This window comes from Fundulus heteroclitus, chromosome 6 (genome assembly GCF_011125445.2).
Source record: "Fundulus heteroclitus isolate FHET01 chromosome 6, MU-UCD_Fhet_4.1, whole genome shotgun sequence".
NCBI classification, from domain to species: domain Eukaryota; kingdom Metazoa; phylum Chordata; class Actinopteri; order Cyprinodontiformes; family Fundulidae; genus Fundulus; species Fundulus heteroclitus.
This window is the reverse complement of record NC_046366.1, coordinates 4,548,135-4,570,254: the sequence shown is the minus strand read 5'-3', so window position 1 is coordinate 4,570,254 and position 22,120 is coordinate 4,548,135. Positions and strand designations below refer to the sequence as shown.

General features: G+C 42.4%; 2 protein-coding genes across 2 annotated transcripts; one reads left to right on the top strand and one right to left on the bottom strand.

The window, feature by feature from the left end:
* Positions 1 to 623: 623 nt before the first annotated feature.
* On the bottom strand, positions 624 to 9,147 carry LOC105925237 (mitochondrial fission factor homolog A). Its single transcript, XM_036137900.1, has 7 exons — positions 8,944 to 9,147; positions 7,204 to 7,429; positions 6,937 to 7,115; positions 4,812 to 4,903; positions 4,510 to 4,680; positions 2,069 to 2,144; positions 624 to 1,877 (listed from the first exon to the last, which is right to left on the bottom strand). Exons 2-7 carry the CDS (start codon positions 7,415 to 7,417, stop codon positions 1,746 to 1,748), a joined length of 864 nt encoding a protein of 287 aa, XP_035993793.1. The 5' UTR covers positions 7,418 to 7,429; positions 8,944 to 9,147; the 3' UTR covers positions 624 to 1,745.
* A 1,992-nt stretch (positions 9,148 to 11,139) lies between these two features.
* Positions 11,140 to 21,895, top strand: stk25b (serine/threonine kinase 25b). The gene is made up of 11 exons (XM_012860966.3): positions 11,140 to 11,559; positions 12,124 to 12,354; positions 14,033 to 14,089; positions 14,183 to 14,291; positions 16,185 to 16,342; positions 17,216 to 17,401; positions 17,583 to 17,728; positions 17,959 to 18,058; positions 18,144 to 18,215; positions 21,354 to 21,490; positions 21,569 to 21,895. The coding sequence occupies exons 1-11, from the start codon at positions 11,530 to 11,532 to the stop codon at positions 21,606 to 21,608; spliced, it is 1,266 nt and encodes a 421-aa protein (XP_012716420.1). The 5' UTR covers positions 11,140 to 11,529; the 3' UTR covers positions 21,609 to 21,895.
* The last annotated feature ends 225 nt before the right edge of the window (positions 21,896 to 22,120 follow it).

Sequence of the window (22,120 nt, the reverse complement as noted above, 5' to 3'; positions counted from 1 at the left end):
CTTCCTATTTTACTGTATTCTTATATTTTGTCTGCACCATCAACACCAAGTCAAATTCCTTGTAAGTACAAACCTACATGGCGATTAAACTTGATTCTGATTCTGATAGATAAAAGGCTACTTTATTCAAGGTCAAAAGTGCTACTGTTTAATATGCTGTTCTCAGAAATGCAAAAAAATCTAATTAATTAGAGTATAAATCATAGTTTTGAAGAAGAAAAAACAGAGCCTTATTGAAAAACGGCATTGATATAGAAATTGTTCAGTTCCTTCACATTCTGTAATGGGATTTGTAGTTTGATAAATGCTTGCAGTGATTGTTACAGTCAATTGAACTAAATTCTTATTTGTTTTACAGTTTACCTTATTTTTAAATAACAAGTTAAATATTGTAACAGTTTTAAACTGCTGCTGTTCAATGTTTAGTATTAGATGCAGCTGTCACTGTTCTCATTAATAAACCATTGTCAAGTAATTTTAACTCTGTCAAGGGACTGACTTTAAATTTGACCAAGACAAAAAAAAACAACAAAAAAAACTAATCACCGTATAATTGGGCTTCATTTAGTGCATAATAGCTAGCATTAAAGTGAGTAACGCTGAATATGTACAGTGCATCCGGAAAGTATTCACAACACTTTATTTTTCAAATTTTGTTGTTACAGCCTTATTCCTAAATGGATTCAATTCTCTTTTTTCCTCAAAACTCAACACACAACACTCCATAATAATGATATGAAAAAAGTTTTTTTTCCCCCCCCGAGAATGTTGGAAATCTATAAAATTTAAAAGCTAACAAATCAAATGTACTGACAACCGTTTGATTTGACATGATATATATAGACACACTTGTCTATATGAGGTGCCACAGTTGACGGCTCATTTCAGAAAACAAACCAATCATGAAGACATAAGGAAATGTATGTAGACCTCAGAGACAGGATTGTCTCAAGACACAAATCTAGGGAAGGAAAATCTGGGAAACATTTCTGCTGCTCTGAAGGTCCCAGTGAGCACAGTGGACCACTTTCTCCTTAAAGGCAAAAATAATCTGGAACCACCTGGACCCTTCAAAGGCTGGCCAGCTATCTACACAGAGCCATCAGGGGAGAACGTCCTTGTGTATAAAAGATGTGACTCTTTAGGACAACTCTGTAAATGTCATTGGTATGGTACAGCCAGAGCCCTGGCATGAATCCAACTGAACCATTTGAGAGAGACCTGAAAAAGGCTGTGCTCTGATGTTCCTGCTGAAGAGAAATGGCTCAAAGACAAGTGTGCCAAGCTGGTGGCATCATATTCAACTCTAGCCTCAAGACATGAGGCTCGAGTTTCTGCCAAAGGTGCGTCAACAAAGTATTAAGCAAAGGCTGTGAATACTTATATACATGTGATTCCTTAGTTTTTTTTAATTGTATGATCTCAAAACTGGCTGTTCGGGGTACAACCTGCCTCTCACATCTAGATAGATTGGGGAGGGGAGGGGCTTCCTGACCCCCCCAGTCCCTCCCAATGATTTCCCTCTATGGCTGTAATATCAGATGTTAAGTGCTGTGAACTCTTTCTGGGTGCACTGTAGACTACACACCATGGTGCTCCTTGTCAGAGTTAAACTCAAAACCATAATCCCAGAACAACTCAGAAGTTTTCTTCAATTATTGTGGAATGTCAGAAGAGACCCATGCAGACTGAGCAAGGATTTACTTTGGTTTCCAGTGTTTTAGGGACTCAGGCTAGATCCCAGTTTAGCGACGTAACCAGATCCATGTGTTAATGAGCCAGAAAGCCACCGTAGCAGAATACAGGATGACCTCCCGTTTGGAGCGCTCTTTGTTTTCTTCCTCCAGCAGCTGCAGGCGCCTGTTGAGCTTCACAATCTGCATGACCACAAAACACACGTTAAACTTTACTTCCAGCTTCAAAAGTCACACACCACCTGTGCTGGGCCGTAATGGTGACCCCACCACTTTAATCAAACACTAACAAAACCAGTCACTGTCTTAGATTTAATCCTTTCAAATGAAAACCAACAGTAGCAAAGACATTATTTTAGAGCAGGGCGTAGTACCTGACGTCGCAACGATGACGCATCAACTAAGCCAGATTCATCAGGGTTTATATCCAGAGCCATGTCCAAATGGGTTCTGTAGAAATCAACACATCTTTGGTTAAATTAATGACATAACAGACATGCTTGGCTAAATTGAAAAACTGTACGTCCGAAACACATCCATCGTGAAAACAAACTTCCAACTAAGCTAATATTCAGATGCCATCTTGTTTTAGGCCAGTAATCCAACTGCTTTCATTAACACTAGACAACAACGAGTTTATTAAAACGTTTATGTCTGACTAGACATGGAAGAAGGTTCATTTTGTGTCTCATTAACCATTTTTATGTTGATTTTTCCACAAATTTTGGATTATTGTCTGGTTGAACCACACAATGAAGACTTGGTTTCATTTTCTTAGCAGAGACCTCAAGCTTTTTATTTCAAATCTCCTGTAATACCAAAGTTCATGACAACATTAACCCTAACAAGGTTCCCAGGGCCTTTGGAACAGAATCAGGCCCACAGCATCACAGATCCTCCACCATATTTTACAGTGGACATCAGGTGCTCAAGAGCACTCTGTTCCAGATAAAGCCCCCATGGCGTTTAGCTACTTCATTTGTTTGAGTTTGTTTAAGTTTGTAACCGTAGAAAAGAAAAGGGCTGCGGTATTTGTTGCCTGTAATATTATTCATTAGTTTTTCTCCAAAGTTCCAAAGCACTCTTCTTTATTTTGTAAATACATAAATAATAAGTGATTAAGTCTACTCGTTTCTGTCATGTTGGATATGGTAATTCATACTTTAAAATGCAAACTTTGTCTAAATCTTTTCTGTTGCATGTCATACTGAATTAACCGAGATCAACCATAATTTTTGTAAATATAAGTTCACTATTAATATCCACACTAGCTGTTGATTCCCTTGATGACTGTAGAATTAAGAAATAACCTAAACTTGTATAAACATACAACATATCATGCTGCGGTCTAAAGAAATTCAACAGATGAGAAACAAAGGAACTGACCATCAGTCTGGAATGGGAATAAAGTCATTTCTAAGGCTTTTGGATTCTGGTAAACCACAGTGAAACCACTAGCTACAAAAGCAGAAAATAAGAACAACAGTTAAAGTGACTAAGAGCACATTAATGACTCCTCTAAGAGGTTACCAAAGATCCTAGAACAGCATCTAAAGCCCTGCAAGCCTTGCCTGGCTCAGTTAAGGTCAGAGGTCACCGGTCAACAATAAGAAAGAAACTGGGCAAATATTCTGGACTAACGACAAGTGAAACTTTTTGGACTCTATAACGTTATATCTGGTGGGGGGTGTTAATCCAAGGGAGAGGCCTGTCTGAGATGCCAAGGCCTGACCTTAAACAGGCAGTTCAAGTTTGGCAAAGTAGAGTGGGCCCCAATGCCTCCACAGCGATGTGAAAAAGCTCTGAGTTATTGCTAACACTTGATGGCAGCTTTGGCCACAACCAAGTAGTTCACTTTAGTGCTATTGGTCCAGAATATATGTCCCCATAACTCTTGGGGGGTATCAAGATGTTCTGGGGTCTATGTGTTTTACTTGGGTTTAAGTTGTAATTACTTTTTCCACACAGATGGTTTGATACCTTTTCCCAATGAAATGAATCTTAACTTGAAAAGCGCATTTTGTATTTGATCAGGTAATCTTTGTCTAGTATAAAAACTTTGATGGACTGAAACATTAATGTTTGACCCATCCATCCATCATCTTTCGCTTATCCGGGGTTGCGGGGGGTAGCAGCTACAGTAGGGAGGCCCAGACGTTAATGTTTGACCAAAATAAAAATAAAAAATAAAAAGCAAGAACTAAAGAATTGTGTAAGGGGGCAAATATTTTTCCACAGCATTAACGATAGCTTCTAATTGTTTCATTTAGAACCTCCCACAGACTGCCGCTCTGGGTCCCTGAGCAAGACCCTTAACCCCGGGTACCACACAGTGGCAGGCCACTGCTCCCCAATGGGACGGGTTAAATGGAGAGAACCAACTTCATTAGAATGGATGTTGCAATCACCATAAAGATGATTATTGATTTCTGATTATTTAACTCTGTAATTGTTTGACAGCGTGATCAGAAGAGTAAAATGCTTTAGTTGAAGGGATTACCAGGGTTACCAACAATTTGCAACAACTAATTTGGTGAAAACCAATCAATGATCTTTTTTTCTCCCACTGAACAAATGTACTAAAGCTGGAGGTTGGATTTTTTTTTTACTACATTTGCTGCTGTAATAAAAGACGTCTATTTTAAGCTTTTATACAAATCTTTACCTGGGTGCCAATAAACGTGCCTGGCACTGGACGCCTTGAACTGATTTATTTCTGGTCTATTCCAATCAACAACTCAGAGCTACATGCCTATCTGGAGAAACATAAAGAATACTGTGATTAATGAGCAAATATAAAAACAAAACAACTCGCCTCCGGTGGCTGTCGTCCAAGAGTTCGAGGACCTGCTGGTATGCGCGGCGTGTCGTTGACTGAACGTAAGACAGAAAGCCCGCAGCTGTAAACAGGTTGATGTTTGCGTCTTCTGGAGAACAGAGGGGGGGACACAAGCGGACTGGGGGGGCGGAAGGGGAGGGGATTACACTGCCGATGGGGGAGGTAGGAAGAAACAGCAGATTAAAAAAGGGTGATGAAAAAAGCACTTCATTAAACATGGATAAAGTAGGAAGTGTTGGTCAGCAGAGCGTTAGGCATCTTCAGATAGTTGTCCTTACCTTGTATCCCCCCTGCTGATGTGACTACTGTGACGACCAGATATGTTCTCACTTGCACTGCGTTCCCTCCGAGATCGGGTGTTATAACTGGCCTGTAATAGACGGAAAGATTTTAAGCAATGTCAGGATCATATTTCAGCTAACATTTACTGGATAAATGTTCTCCACTTTGCCACTTGGGGCAGAAACTTAGCCGCTCTAGTCAATTTTAATGATTGTACTTGAGTAAAAATATCCTGTTTGACAAAGAAAATTTAATCATGTTTATTACTCCAGTGAATAAAATAAGGACCATCTATCTGAATCCACACTGGGAAAACAAACCATCTGCATATGCCAAGGAAACACCTAACAAATAAGTCACCTTCCAACTACTAACTACTGATTTTGAGAAACAGAGAAATCATGGTTTTCTGGCATCTTCCAACACGCCACACGCGACACAGCGGGTCATTTCTGGGTTGTTTTTGAACGTTATTTCAATGTTCACCCTCAGGTGAAATTTCCTTTAACCTGTTGGTGACCGCTGGGGTCAGATGGTTGCAATGCTGACATAACCTGGTGTTCCGGCCGGACAATAATCAAAACTAGTTTTGTAATTGATAGAGCCAAGTATAGTCTTCTGGAATAGCCTAAACCTTAACCCTGATAATGTATTGACCACGCTTAAATTTTGACCATGTGTGAAAATCTATAATAAATTCAGTCTATAAGGTCAAATTCTTGGTTTTAAAAATAGTGAAGCTGTGCATTTTATAAGAATTCACCACCACCACCTATAAAAAAGAATAAAATAAATCACTAAAAAGGTCAAAATTTGCAACTTTCCTGCCGATGATGAGGTTCAGTATAAACCCCTAACCAAAACTTTTATGATAGTAAAAATATAATGTTATATGTAAAGTTATATTTTAAATTTACTCAAAAGAACAATAATGCCTCCCAAGTTTCCTACGTCTACTGAAATGCTTTTTTTTTAGCTTTATGTTGGATTCTGCCAGTTTTGTTGTACAGCAGTGGCCTCTAAGCCTGCTTCTCAAGGCCCACTGCCCTGCGTCAGCACAGCTCACTCATATGACTGCATTATCTTCTCAGCATGCCATCAAGAGCTACGGAAGACTAATCAGCCCTTTATTTTAGGCCATTGCAGGTCTTAGTGCTCAATTCCGTTTTTGTGTTGAAATCTGATTTTTTTTTTTTTTTTTTTAGGTGCCCGTTCGTACTACTAATAAATGAGACGCCATCAGACATCAAAGCGACCCGCATGTGCAGATAACAGGAGACATCACACAGCAGCGCGCTGTTTAGGGAAGTAATGGTGAATGTATTGGTTTCTAGCACTGTTCAATAAAGTTTTGTTAAAAAACAAAACAAAATACGTATATACTGGCCAGCATCTCTCCTAGGAAGCTGTTGAGCAATGGGAGTCGACAATATTTAGACCACATCATAGCAAGATGAAGTAAGGTAAAAAAAAAAAGAAAGCAGCACAGCTATTAACAACGGTCTTCTATGGAGCGCTGACTGCTGCTACTGTGAGGATGTGAAGTGAGAGACTGGAGAGTGACGTGAAAGACGGATAAAATGCGACATGACTTTTCCGACAGTGGACGCTTTGAAAATAAATCTGATGCATATCTGAATCAGTTCCACAAATGGAAGTGGCTCAGATAGTATTTTTTGGGGTGGGGGGTGAAAAGATAGGAATTGGGCCACGTTTCCCTGCAGATGTGTAGCAAATGGAAACACCTAAAATATGCAGGACAAGGGCCCTGAGATCCGGGGTCGGGGACCACTCCTCAGTGGCAAAACGCCACAGAAGATTTTCTGTGCCAGGCCTGTCAAAAGTCATTTTAAAATGGCCTGCCACCAGTGAAAAAAAATCATACAGGTTTTTGTTCCATTTATTATTCACTAATCTGACAGCAACCTAAAGATCACAGCTGCCATTGAGCTTACACATTTGGCTGTACTGGGCCTGGTCTCCAGAGGAACTTACTGGGAATTCAACACAAGATCTAAAACTTCCAATAACAGAGGTATTGTAGGAGAGCACCTATAGAAATACCATAGTTATGAGTTTAATTCCACCCACAACACAAATAAAATCTAGGGTTGTACTTACAGCTTGGGTGGGATTACTCTGTGAGTTGGCAGTTTGCTCTGTTTCAAGAGAGTCCAGAGGCTGTTCTGTAAGGGTGAGGACACGTGGGGGGGCCTTCATGCCCAGCAGGTCCACAGATGGAACTGACTGAATTAGATCCAAGTCTCTTGGTTGAACAAATCGGGACTCTCCGTCATCACCTGCAAGCAAAACAGAAATTACTTTGACTATTTCTGGCTTTATGTTTCATTTGACATGTTTAACAATGATGCAGATCTAACATCTCACCTGCAACAACGATTCTTTCAGGAACCTGCATCAGGGTTGTATGAAATGGCAGAGATGGCTGAAGCTGAACGGACCCCGCCCCACTCTCCAGGGCCACCTTGAGGGTCTCCGGTATTCGCATGCGCTGGCTGATGCCCTCTGTGTACTCCAGCTCATAATGGATGCGGTTTATCTCTGCCACCTCTGCAGGCGGGCTAAAACTTGGCCCACTCATCCAACCTGCTGTCAAATGAAAAACCACAGGTAACACGTTTATTTTTAGTCCAATTGGACATTTTGAACTTCTGCCTTACAGAATTCCAGATGCAACAGTAGCTATCAGATCATTTTACTTTAAGATGCACTGAAAAATGGGTCGGTGACCAGAACAGTATAATTTTCAGCCTGACAGTCCACTGGTCCATAGAAAAATCAAAGCTTGGATCTTTTTTGATCACGCCACACTGAAGCACAGCCAGGTTGGGGTGACAAAAACACCTCATTTTGGAGGCTGTCACTGAGTGAAGAAGACTCGGTAGAGAAGTTAGCCGTTTTCTGGATCAGTAGTGAGTTTAAAATTAATTCAGATTAGGAAGCTAAACTATTTCTTACAGCATGCCTGAGGCTGCAAGAGAGGCTTTCTGCAGCAACTCAGCAGCATGGTGACCGCTTTCTCACACATCCCTGCTGCTCCTAATATAAATAATTAATGACCCCCTTCAATAGGATGACTGGGAAAAAAAATATTTTCTGTTCTTTTCTTATATTGTCTTCTATTACAATTCTTAATGAGAGATCAAAATTGGGCAAGACCCGTACAGGCAGGTCATAGCTTTACAAAAACCGGAGAATGGAAATCACCATAAATCTGACTTCAGTGCATCTCAATTTTTTAAAATCTCTGTTGGGTTTTTTTCTGTGTGGCAAAGCATCCGACTACTTTACAGAGAACTCTTTATGTAATATTCAAATATAGTCCTTAGATCTGTAGCTGGACTAAATTTAAAACACGTCAGGAAGGACCTAAAGATTTTCCTCTACAGCCACATAACTCCTGGTAGCAAAATAATGGAGCGGGTGAGGAGAGAAAGAGGTTTGGTTTTAAATTGCACATGCTCTGATCTCTGGGGATACCCCCATTCCCTGTTTGGATGGACCCAGCTCCCTAGAGCACAGGAGGAGGCAGATTCTGTTTACATCCAGGATGCCTTGCATCCATCATGGTGGCCTGAACAATTCATCTCTTGGCGTTAAATACTATAAACGATTATATTATTAAATCTTAACTCTTTCGGTGACGTTTACTTGAACCCTCGCAGACAAAACAGTCCCAGATTTAACCTATAACATTTGTAATATAATGGTAAATATGGTCAAATCATACGACTCATATCAAGCTGCGATCCTCCAAATAGGATTTCCAGTGTATGAATGCTCCACCTGTTCCTCCTACTTCCATCATCAGGGCTAACAGGCAGGAGAGACGCGTCCGGACATGGCAGCGGTGCGGTGTGTGTAGCCACTCTGCTGCAGGTCATTTCTTTACACGGCCTTTCTCGCAGCACTGCGTTCAATTACATAACAGCCACACGAGCCTATCTGCTGCAGACTGCTGGTGTCAATGTCACAGGATGAGAGACGCCATGTTTTGAAGCTAATATCACGCTAATTACTCAATGTCGGCTGTCTGGTGTTAGCAAGCCGTAAACAGTGACCTGCAGGAGTACATGATTAGCAAACCGCGTTGTGACGGGCGCCTACCTGTCTGTCTGTTTCTGACGAAAGGCAGAGCGGTGAAGGGTGTGTGGCTACTTGCAGTTTCGGTGTTTGTTTGTTTATGTCCGGGGTTTAAAATGTCATGTCAGATCAGTGCTCTGATAAATAAGCAGCATCAACTGGAGACGATCAGCGAGAGACTGCCCCGCTCCAGACGCAGAGTTTAGTGGGTGTTGCTGCTTCTTCTTCTTCTTCGGTTTATTAAACAGCTGGTTGGTGCATTACCGCCACCATCTGGTAAGGAGTGTGGGTCAGAATAGTAATTATGTTCACGTTTGTTTAAACAAGCGATATTCTTCTAATTAAGTCCGTCGTTATTAGATATCGCAATGAATACCGTGACAGTCTTTTCTGGAGTTCTTCTGTAAATATTTTGCTTTTCAGTCACGTGTCTTCGTTCTTCCTCATCCTTCTGGGACACCGCCACAGGTCTCAGTAGTCACACCTATACTTAAAACATGTTTTCCTAACCTGAGTAGTGCATCGTCTAATCCAGTATGTCCAAATCCTAGTATAGAAATCATTGTTTCCTTTTTCTCCAACTTTCCTTTAAACTCTATAAGTCCATCTTCCTTTTCTCCCTTCCTACCATTGTTTTGCCCCCTTTCCGTTATTTTCTGTTTAGTCATCCTTGTAAAGTGTTTAACTCTTTCCAGTTGTTGACTATATAATTTAACCTAATATATATAATTTAATCAATATTTCAACTCCTTCACCAAATTGTCTGATCTACAAAGAGGAAGCAACCCAACCCTTTCCCTGCACTGTCATCGTTAAACACATAATCTGTCATTATAGAGAAAAGCAAAATGGCTTATTTTGCTTCCTTAAGGTGCTCCACTTTGAACAACATGCTGTCTCAAATAGCTTTTCTCAATTCCAATTTGTATTAGTTTTCCTATCAAAAAATGTAGCCACCTTTATGTCTAACCATCGACACCCAACTTGGAGAGTATGATCAGTAGTTCTTCCTTCCACATCACGTCATACACCCTCTTTACATCAAAGAATACAGCCACCACACTTTCTTTGTTTAGCTGAACTTTCCTAGTTTCCTGTTCTAGACACAAATATGGATCCATTGTGTTCCTTCTTTTTCTGAAATCACTCTGCGACCCAGATATTTATCATTTCGCTTCTACTTAATGTTAACCTGCCATTTGTGATTGTCTCCATTATATTGCGCACATTAAATGTTAATGCAAAACGGCTATAATTCTCTTGTACACTGTCTAACTTGCGTATGTACTCGCACGGTCACCCCTTCTTCCAGATCTGTGGCCATTTTCCTTCTTCCCAAACTCAAATATATCATTCCAGCAGACTATCCTTTTATGTTGCACCGAGTTGACTTATCACGTTGTATATCACATTTGATCTTCTCCTGGAGCTGGATTTAAGTCTACTTTTGTAAATCATACATTTATTAAGCCATTGTTGAGCTCCCCAACAGATTGTTCAAAAACACTGGTATTTAGTAAAACACATGTCAGTCTTTACAGGTTTGAAATCTGAAGTACTGGAGAACTGAAAATGTATTTTAAAAAAGGAGAAAGCATTACAGAGTAATATACAGTCATATTCAATACATTTGGATATGCATTTCTAAGAGGTTTGATTGTCAGATTAAATGTAATATACTTTTCATCAAGCCCCCATTTCTGCATGAATTTTTTTTTTTTTTATTTCTCTGATGAAATATTCTAATCTTAAATGCAATGTTTAAATTAACTGGATGTGGGGGGAAATCATAATCAACAGAAGCAAAGGCTTTAAAACATAGTCAGTCTGTGTTCATCTCTATATTGTGTTTTCCTTGGTGAACTGAGTTACTGAAATAAATGAACGTTTCAATAATATTGCATTACTGTATTATTGAATATGACTAATATTTGGGAGGCGCTATCCTACCAGCAGTTAGCATTTCCGTAGCCTACACCCTATGACTATTATTTCATAGACTCATTGCAAATGGAAAATCTGTTAACTACAGGAAACTAAGCCATCAAGGACAACTTTACAACTTAAAAAAAATCCAAACTATCCCTTTAATAGCTCCACGTCAGGCTCAAAAATCACTAGGCAACCCATTGGGGCTCGCATATGACGAGAGGTATGGTGAATTTTCTGTTACACGCGTAGAAATACAACTCCCAGAATTCCAACGGCTTCCTACACAACGCGCAGGCGTAGTAGGTCTGGGCCATTATTTTGTCGTCCTCAAGCGTTAAATGAACAACAGGCTAAGCGCTCCTTGAAATGAATTAAATATTAATTCACGGAAAGGGATTTTTTTTCCTCCCCCGTCCTCACCGAGAACCTACCATGGAGCCTGTCGGCCAGTAGCTCGCTGTCTCGTCGGCCCGCTCGGTCCTCCGTTGGACTTGGAAGGCCGAAAACGGTCCGCGGGGTGACAGCCCCGTTAAAGGCAGCAGTTCGGGTGTCTGTCTGCTCGGCTAGCCTCGCAGCTAGCTTCCTAGAGAGCAGCGACGGGAAGGGAACGAGCTGTGAGGGCTGATACGTTTGGAAAGACGGAGCCGTGACGGTCGCTCTGTCCAGCCGGCAGAAGGGATGGCACACCTCGGAGACCTGCAGAACCAGGTACAGAACCCTTGCCTTCTTTCTTCTTCTTCGTCGTTTTTTAACGGATTTGTGTGGCTGTCCAGCTTTTCAGGAATAAAGGTGGGTGGGGGTCCAAGCCATCGGGACAAGCGTCACAACATTCATCTATATATATATATATATGTATGTATATATATATATATATATATATATATATATATATATATATATGTATAGCTACAAGCGTTGTTGGTGACAATCTAAATGTAATCAGTTTTATAATTGAAATTCTCCATGGTTTTGCATTAGCAGCCGATATGTGTGTATGGGTTGAGACAACCTCTGCTGGCAGGATTAAGTCTATTATATTATATAAACTATGACTGTTAGGTGGGTATTTCTGTACACAGATAAGACAGGGAGTTGACAAACTGCTATATTTGTCTGTGCAGCACTAACAGATGGAGTACACGTTAAAGATGGAGTACTGCTTCCTGTGCTTTTTTTATGTCAGTTAGAGACAAACTCACACATGTACAGTGCAATAGAAGCCAGTGCTATTGTGATGTGCAAGATGCTGAGACCTGACTGTCCCTCAACCAGAACACCAAGCTGGACCCCGAGGAGTACTTCACCAAGCAGGAGCGAATAGGGAAGGGTTCTTTCGGAGAGGTGTACAAGGGCATCAACAACCGCACAAAGGAGGTGGTGGCGATTAAAATCATCGACCTGGAGGAGGCGGAGGATGAGATAGAAGATATTCAGCAGGAGATCACGGTCCTCAGCCAGTGTGACAGTCCGTTTGTCACCAAGTATTATGGATCATACCTGAAGGTGAGCTAAATAAAATCAACTTCAAAAGGCTTTGCAATGTCATTGCTGCCTCTTGAACTTTTTCCCCATTTTTTCGACCGTAAAGGTCACTGTAATTTATTGATGTTTCATGTGACAGACCGACAAAATGTAGCACAAAATCGCCATTTCTGAATACTTTCACAAATAAAGCGAGGTGTTCATTTGTTTAATGCCCCCTTCACTCTGATACCCCTAAATAAAGTCAGCTACAAACATCTGCCTTCAGAATGTACTAAGGTAGTGATGGAGCTCAGCTGTGTGTTATCTCATGTCAGGATAATTGTTCTGTGAAGATCTCAGAGGGCTGTGGGAGTACATTAGAGAACAAACGGCTTCATAAAGACAAATGAACACGCCCGCCTTAACTCTGAAGGAGCTGCAAAGAACCACAGCTCAGGTGGGAAAGTCTGGGCTTAAAAGAAAAGAAGCTATTTTTGAACAAAAGCCACAAGTAGACCATACACGTGCTAGAAGCTTTGACCGAGGTTTTTTTTTTGTTTTTTTGTTTTTTTTTTCGTACATGCAAAATGCAGGGTAAGCCAGAGACCTAACACCACATAGGGCCTTGAAAAACGCACATGCAGCGCCCCTTTCCAGGTTTGAGGAAGGAGAACCTGTTAGAGGCTCCAAAAGGCCTGACACTGGGAGCAGAGGCGCGCCCGCAGGACAACAACCCCACACATGCAGCAAAACGTTTGGGTGTGTGAGAATGGCTCAGTCAGATGCCTGACCTAAATCCAGTGGAGAATCCGTGGCTGCTCGATAACTGATTTTCACAGATGAGCTCCATCCCGTCTGTCTGAACTTTGCTAAGAGCGGGTAATTATTTTAGCCCCATCGGTGTGGTGGTTCTACAAAGGCACTCTTTGCAGCTTTAAACCTGTTAAAAATGTTAAAGCGTGGATTGTTTACCTCCTTCTTCACCAGCTGAGCACCATTTAGTGATGGACTGCCACTTCAATTCAATTCAATTTTATTTATATAGCGCCAAATCATGAAACATGTCATCTCGAGGCACTTTACAAAATCAAGTTCAATCATATTATACAGATTGGTCATAAAATGTCCTATATAAGGAAACCAGTTGATTGCTTCAAAGTCCCGACAAGCAGCATTCACTCCTGAAAAACCGTAGAGCTACAGGGAGAGTCGTCTGCATTGTACATGGCTTTGCAGCAATCCCTCATACTGAGCAAGCATGAAGCGACAGTGGGAAGAAAAACTCCCCATTAACGGGAAGAAAAACCTCCGGCAGAACCGGGCTCAGTGTGAACGGTCATCTGCCTCGACCGACTGGGGTTACAGAAGACAGAACAGAGACACAACAAGAGAAACAAAAAAGCACAGAAGCACACATTGATCTAGTAATCTGTTCTACATTAGATGGTAGTAGCGGGTGATCTGTCTTCTCTGGATGATGTCACAGTTAACAGAACGCCAGACCAGGTGTACCTTCTATGAAGATAAAAGAGAGAGAGCAAAAAGTTAAAAGCTGAAATGACACTTAAAACCCCAATAGTTGTAGCCTGGCGGCATGTGAACAAATATTAATGATATGTGAAGTTTTATTCTCTAAAACGTGTGCTACATCCCAGGCCCTGGTGACGCATTGCTCACAGTCCTCCGTTAATTTCAGCAAATATATTTCTATCCCCAGGGGACCAAACTGTGGATTATCATGGAGTACTTAGGCGGCGGCTCTGCTCTGGATCTGGTAAGGTTTTTTTTTTTTTTACCTTACACACAGCCCAAAGCTGTACGACCAGAATGGCTGAGAGTCCAAACCCTTCCGTCTCTGCCAACCCAGCTCCGCCCGGGACCTCTGGAGGAAACCTACATCGCCACCATCCTGCGGGAAATTCTGAAAGGGCTGGAGTATCTGCACTCGGAGAGGAAGATTCACCGAGACATCAAAGGTAACGGTGGGCGCTGAAGCTTCAAGCGGTGATGTGTGACTACAGCATGACACTCGCTGGGCCTTAACACCAAAACAGGCTGTCTGGCTGCACGCTTCTTCTTTTTTTTCCCACGTCGTGTGTGAAGGTGTGACATCACTGCATTCTGCAGGTGCTAAATAAATCCACATTTGGTTTTATTTCTTAATGCACAGCCGTTTTTTAAAACATAGCGTTTCTGTGTGGGCGGCGTACTCGTAGAAGATGTTTCTGTTTGTAGTGACGTAATGATCCCACGGTGGCAAAACAGAAAAGATGTTACAACAGTTTTGTCTGTTTCTTATATTTTGCAGAAAAAAAAAAGCAGTACTGCTTTTTTTTTTTCACAAGTTGAGACTATTTCCTGACTCGTCTCTAGAGTGTGTTTGAGGCGCTTTTTGGTGTAGAGGGTGCCGGCTCCCTTCTCAGCAGTGTCTTAGCAGCTGGTTTTAGGGAGCACTTGACTCCTCTCCATTCCACTCTTCTGCAGGTTGCGCCCCTGGAGATCAGTGCTACAGCTTTGTGCTCCTGTGCAAACATTTGAAGGGAGACCTGGGTTATTCTGTTTCATCAGCACCTTTTAGTCAGTTAGAGCTAAAAAGTCTGCTTTAAAATTTGGTGTGTTGAAAGTAGGAGAAATGTGACCAGATGTGAGGATTTCTACCATCTTTCTCAAGGGCAGAACTTTGATTCCTTTTCATTCGGGCCATACAGGCACAAATCTAGCTTTTGTGGGATTTCTCTTCCTTGGGCTGTCCAAGACTGATCCAAAAAAAAACAAAGTGGCGAGCCTTTGAGCCTGTCATGGGCAGGCAGTGCTGAATCTGAAATCTATCCAACTTTCTTACTGTATTTGTTTGACTGTAAGGCGCACTTAAAATGCTTTAATTTTTAAAAAAAAATTGATAAAAGTTGTGCTTACTGACCAATTTTATGTGGTATAATGCGTCAAAAGCTGTTGTGTAGGAAACCATTGTAATTACAACTTTGGTAAGTCCGCTCAATGGATATTTGGAGCATTACAGTACACTGTGTCACTACCTCATTGGACCCCTGAGCTGTCTACAAGACTGCCTGACTGTATTATCTAAACTAGAAGTGCATTAATGTAAAGGCCCCCACATACTCTGGTGTATTTCACTTCGTGAGGGTCTGCCTGTACTCAAGGCGGACTCTGCGCCTGCAGGTATGTGTCACGCTATAAACTTCTCGGAAGCAAGAACTCTTTACATCAAACTATTTTATATGTGACACCGAGCTTGATACACTGAGCTGCTCCAATCAGGCGGTCGCAAAGACGCGCGGCATCACAGTCCCTCTGTGTTCTCACTGACAGATGTGCGGTGGGAGCCTTTAGGCAGCCCGTGCCCGGAGTACGCGTTAGCAACAATAAACCTAGTAAGTTAATTCAATATAAAAGTTACGTTTATTTTGGACCTATGTTGGCAACAGTGGAGTGTAGTCCAACTACTCTGTCCTCCCGACACAGATGAATAGAGAGCTGTGTATGTGAAGGGGCGGAGTCATATTACACACTTGGGTAGAATATTTAGTGCGCCTTTATAATATGGTGCGCCTTATGGTCCGAAAAATACGGTAATTGGCTGAATTGTTGTCAAACCTAATCAGCCTTTGTGACTCTTCTCATAAATGCAGCCCATGTGCTTGACGGTGACTCGCTTTGATACACGATGATACATTTAATGCGGTTGTGACAGATAGCCAAGGCAAAGCCAGCTCACTGCCATGTGTCTGTCTCTCTCTCTCTCTCTCTCTCTCTCTCTCTCTCTCTCTCTCTCTCTCTCTCTCTCTCTCTCTCTCTCTCTCTCTCTCTCTCTCTCTCTCTCTCTCTCTCTCTCTCTCTCTCTCTCTCAGCTGCCAATGTGCTCTTGTCAGAGCAGGGTGACGTGAAGCTTGCAGATTTCGGAGTTGCTGGACAGCTGACAGACACCCAAATCAAGAGGAACACATTTGTTGGCACGCCTTTCTGGATGGCGCCTGAGGTCATCAAGCAGTCAGCCTATGACTTCAAGGTGAGGGAGTGTAAAGAGAGCGAGTACATTGTCACAGGAAAATGCTTCGGTCTGCACCGCTCCATCGTGATCAAACTCTGTTAGTTCAAGGACTTTCCCCTCTGCCCCGGTCTGCCATGCAGGGTTTTTGTTTTTACCACACAGCGAGTTGCATTTATGCCAGGAAGTACCATCTTAGTCACATCTTACCAGAACTTCTGGTTCCCCACGTTTGCTGTTTATATGGCGAGAAGAAATCTCTCATGGTTTGCTTTAAACCAGCACTTCCTCAAGTACCCCTGGCCTCCATGTTTTAGGTGTCTGAAATGATTGCGTGACCTCTGCAGGCCATCAGGGGCCTTGAAGGCCTTTCAGTCAATCAGGTGAGAGGGAACAGAGACACGTGTAAAAGATGCAGGACAGGGGTACTTTAGGAGCAGGCGTGGGAACCACTGCTTTAAACAGGGGCTTTTTTCTTGCCACTCTTCACTAGAAGCCAGATTTGGGAAATGCATGACTGATAATTGTCCTGACAACACATTTTTACACTTTACATGTCCTCTCTGCAGCTCCTCCCAAGTTACCATTGGCCACTTCTCTGTACAATTCACTCCTTATCCAAGGTGTTAATTTATGAATTTAACTTCTAAGCGTGGGTCAGATCTTAGTTGGAGGTTTCTGAACTCCAACTAAATGCTGGAAATTTAAAAACTTAGCTTCGTTCTCCTTTTACTCTGTGTGGATTACATAAAACTTCAATAAAACAGGTCAAGCTTTGTTGCTGATGTGTGGAAAAACATTGAAGACGTGGGCTTTTAAATCTTGTTAATAGTTGCAGCGTGTCTGAGAAAATCACGGCATGTTGCGTGAAAGCGTTTTGTTTCTTGCTTTCAGGCCGACATCTGGTCCCTGGGAATAACCGCCATCGAGCTGGCTAAAGGAGAGCCACCTAACTCTGAACTACACCCTATGAGGGTCCTGTTTCTCATCCCCAAAAACCCTCCCCCCACACTGGAAGGCCCCTACAGTAAACCCTTTAAAGAGTTCGTGGAGGCCTGCCTAAATAAAGACCCGCGTTTTGTGAGTACAAGGACTGCGTCCATTTCTGCCTGCCGATGAAGATACAATTAATATTCCAACGTAATCCAAACGTAATCCGTTTGCTTAGAGATTTTGAACCTAGAGACCAGAAAGGTGCAAATCAAACGTGTGAGAATAAATAAATTGATGTTGCTCCCGTCTGTGTTCCTGCTCTGCACAGAGGCCGACCGCTAAAGAGCTCCTGAAGCACAAGTTCATAACCCGTCACACCAAGAAGACCGCCTACCTGACAGAGCTGATAGACCGCTACCGCCGCTGGAAGTCTGAGGGACACGGCGAGGAGTCCAGCTCTGACGACTCAGATATGTTAGTTTCACCAGAACCCACCTGTTCACCACCACTTATAAAAGTAGGAGGGTTTATATGTGCACACTGACCTGTCAGCTTGGAATAGACAATAATCTCTTCTTTGTTTCGATTGGGAGTGAATTTAAAGTCTTCAGGATTTCCAAATGAGTCTGTTGATTTGGACACTTCTCCCTCGTTCCTTTCCCCCTTCTAGTCAAACTTTTTTTTTTTTCCTCTCCGTCCTACAGGGATGCCGACGGTGATGTCGATCAAACTCCCATGTGGAACTTCCCCACAGTGAAATCGATAAACCAGCTACAGCAGAGCTACCCGCAGCCGGACTCAGAGGTGAGGCGTGCCGCTGCAGCACAGAGCGAATGGCAGCGCCGCCAGGCCGCCGGCTCTTTACTCACGCCTCTTCTCCTCTTCCCAGTCCGGAGATTCGATGAAACGCCAGCCCAAGTCACAATGCTTGTCTGCTTTGGTAACGCCCATCTTCAGAGAGGTAAATCAAAGTCGTTAAATAATTAATGGTTTTAGTTTGACTGATTTTTAGGTATTGGACAAAAGATGAGGGGAAATAACCCAAGCAGCAGCTCATGCTTCCTAACTGCAGAATTAGTTTAAATTATCCACGTTAAATAACGGCTCGTTTATGGTCTCACCACCGCATCTCAGTCAGATTTAAGTCCTGGCTTTGACTAGACTACAGCAAAGCCTTTTAGTTTTTTTACCATCCAGATGTGGACTTGGCGGTTTGCTTGGATCCTTGTCCTGAACTTAAGGTCATCTGCCTTCAGGGTTTTCTGCAGAATTCATGTTTCCATCAGTTGCAGCGAGTCTGCCGGCGCCTGAAGCAGCCCAGACCATCACACCACCCCCACTACCTTTGACTCTCTGCATTAAGTTCTTTCTCTCAAATGCTGGTAGTTTTACCCTGGATGTAACATGACACACCTTCCAAAAAGTTCCCGTCTTGTCTCTTTAGTCTCAAAAGTCTTGGACCAGAAAGATGTTTTTTAGTGAAGGTCAGGCGGTGCTTTGTGTTCTTTATTTTGTCAGCAGTGGTTTTGGCCTTGGAGCGCTCCCATTCTTGGCCCGTCTCTCTTTCTGAATGTTTTATTATCTGTAACTATGACCTTAACTGAGACTAGTGAGGTGTGCAGAGCTTTGAATGTTGTTCTGGTTTCTTTTTTTGACCTCCTGGATGATTCATCAATGAGCTCTTGAGTTAATTTTGGCTGGCTGGCTACTCCTGGCAACGTTCCCAAATCTTCCATGTTCTTCCCAGTTGCTGATTGTGGTTCTCACTGTGGTTTCTTGCATTTGCAAAAAGGGCTTTGTACCCCTGTCCAGACTGATGGATGTCAGTGACTTCTTTTTCCTCATCATTTTCCTTAAATGAGTTGTTCTTTAAGGTCTTTTCACCTACTTCCTGTTGTCAGGTGGTCCTCTTTAAGGGATTTCTTGATTCTGCAGGTCAGGAAGTAGTCAGGCACGGATTTTCCAACTAAAATCGAACCATAAAATATGGTGAATCACTGGTTATTAATGATTTAACAAGAGAAGGTTATTTTTTCATCTATAACCAGGTTGGTCTGGACGGCTTTGTATATTTTTTTTCATTCTTCAAAAACTGCATGTTTTATTTACTCAGGTTGTCTTTGTCTGTTAAAATTAGTTTGATCTGAAATATAAAGTCAACCAGACGGCATCTGTAAGGAAGGAAATACCTCAGTGTGTTGCTTTACTCAGTCTACAAATACTCTAATGCAGAAAAATTAAGAAAAAAAAAGGTCCTTTTGATGCGTTTTCACAAAGAAAAGAAGATTCCTGAAAACAAATCTCTTTCATTACTATAGTAATCCAGTCTAAGTGTCGTAACAGTTTGGATGTGATTAAACAGAATTACCCAGCATGCACTGTGCTGCTCTACTATGCTGGTTCTCCATCCTTCAGACATTCTGCTGACGGCTGTTCTTGTCATCACCGTCACTTTAGTTGCTCCTTCAGCTGGTGGGGCGGAGGCTGTGTGAAACTAATAGTGAAGACAGGATCTTTATTCCCCTGGGTGTACAGGTGATCCCTGACACGGTGCGCTGCACTGGCTGCAAGGACACACACCCAGTTATCTGATTTGGCCTTTTTGTACAACAGTATGTTAAAATATGGAGCTAAAAACTCCCAAAGGACACAGCCTAAAGAGCTGAAAGATGGTGAAACTGCCCCTTAATTTACTGCTGGATGTGTAGCTTTGAGTCAGACGGCCTCTTCAGCGTCGATTCACAGCCGTGGTGATCAGCCACGTGTTTTTACAGTGCTCACACTGGACACGCATTCACAAGTATAGTCATTAAAGCGTGAGGAGAACAGGCAACTATTTTTTTAAATTGGTCAGTTTTAGAAGCATGAGAATTAGTTCCCTAAATCAGCTAAAGAACAAAAATAGTTTAGATTTAGTTAAGCAACTATCACGATGGATTGATAGATGCATGCACTCATCAGCTGCTTATCAACACAGGCAGCGGATCAACCAATCACACAGCAGAAAAGCAGGAAAGGAAAGGAAGGTGCCAGACAGGCTCATCTGAGGGTTATAAAAACTGCTGTTTTTACCCAGCACCGTGAGTTTGCAGAGAATGGTCCATAAAACAGGAAATGTCCAGGGAGGAACAGCGGTGGCAATGGAAATGTCTTGTCAGAAGAGAATGGGCAGGCCGGTTTGAGATGATGAAGTGTCTAAATAACAGCTACGTATAATAGCATCTCTGAACACACGTTGACTGGTGAACCAGCTGGGCTACAGCAGCAGAAGACCACCCCGGCTGGGATGGGGGTCAGCTAAGAACAGAAAAGAAGCGACAATAACAGCGCTGATAAATCTCCGCTCAATAATTTCAGCTGTGACCGTAGTCAGACTGCTGCTGCTGGTGTAATGGTGCGAGCCTCACTTCAGACTTCTTAGTACCTGAACATCATTCCAGTTCCACAGCCGACCCGAGTACCTCAGCGGCCCCTCCAGCATATCTAGAAAAAAAAGCTCAGAACATCTCCAACTGGTTTCTTGAACATGACGATGAGCTCGCTGCTTTCTGGCTGACTCCAGTCACCAGATCTCAGTCCCATCAGACTCTTTGGGATGTGGTGGAAAAGGAAATTCATATTATGAAAGTTCAGCCAACAACTCTGCAGCAACTTTTTGACTTTTTGACTTCGGCACCGTCCAAGATCTCTGAGCAATGTTTCCAACTCCATATTGACTTTTGGCACGAACAATAAATGCAGTTCTAAGGGTCAGAATCCAGTACCGCTGTGAGATCTAACCATTTATCGCTCATTTTCTAGAACATATTTATCAGGATGGTTTGCTTTTAAAACTTAACCTGCTCTGGTAAACATTGATCTTTGGGACACTAAAAACTCAGAGTTGAACCTCATCTCATCACTGATCCAGTCCAAAGAAACATTGGCAGAATTTACACTTTTTAGATGGCTGTTATTTGCTAAATCAATCCAGTCATTTCTTCCATACTTTGCATTGAAGAGGCTGTAAAGTTCTGTTAATTTATTTGTGGTTAAACTGCATACGGTTGGGAGCGTCAGAGGTAAGAGGTTCTGATGTTTGTTCGCCCTTCACCACCAGTTAAAGGACAAGCGACGGGCCAGTGGCGGTGGAGTGGGCGCCATCGAGGAACTGGAAAACGCCTTCAGCCTGGCAGAGGAGTCCTTCCCAGGCATCTCTGACCGTCTCGTCACACACATGATGGAGAGAGTGTGCAGGTGACGCCGCGCCCGCCGCTGCAGAGCACAGACCAATCCTAACTGTGACCTGCCGACTGACGCATGTGCTTCTTTCAGGTTTACTTTGAACGGTAACACGACTCCGTCTTCACGGTGAAAGCCCTCCTGGATGTAATGTGACCCGGCCTCATTGTTGTCCGTCTCCCCACACCCAGCTGCTCTGATAAGGACCACAGACAGACAGACACCTGTCGCACCACTGCCGCCCTTCCCTGTCTAAACCCAAGAGATCTTGTAATTAGTTACAATTAAATATTTTTACAGTTTTCCTTTAAGAACGGAGAGTATTTAACACTAAAAAAAAAGCCATGCCATTTAGAGTGTTGTGTATACCTGTAGGAGTGAGAAGAAATCTGCTATAATAAAGTCTATTGAAAATGGTCACTTGTCTTTAATGTTAAATTTGCGCTATGATGCCGCCTTCAGTCACCACACCCAGATGTACCAATTAATCCAATGAAACGTGGCATATTAGTCTTAAAAAAAGAAAACTGTTTAATGCACTACATTACACTTTAATAAACTGATTAGTAATTACAGATGACTGTCTTTTAGTAGTATCTAACCTGCAGTCTGAAATATCTGCACCTAAACCCAATCATCTCTTGC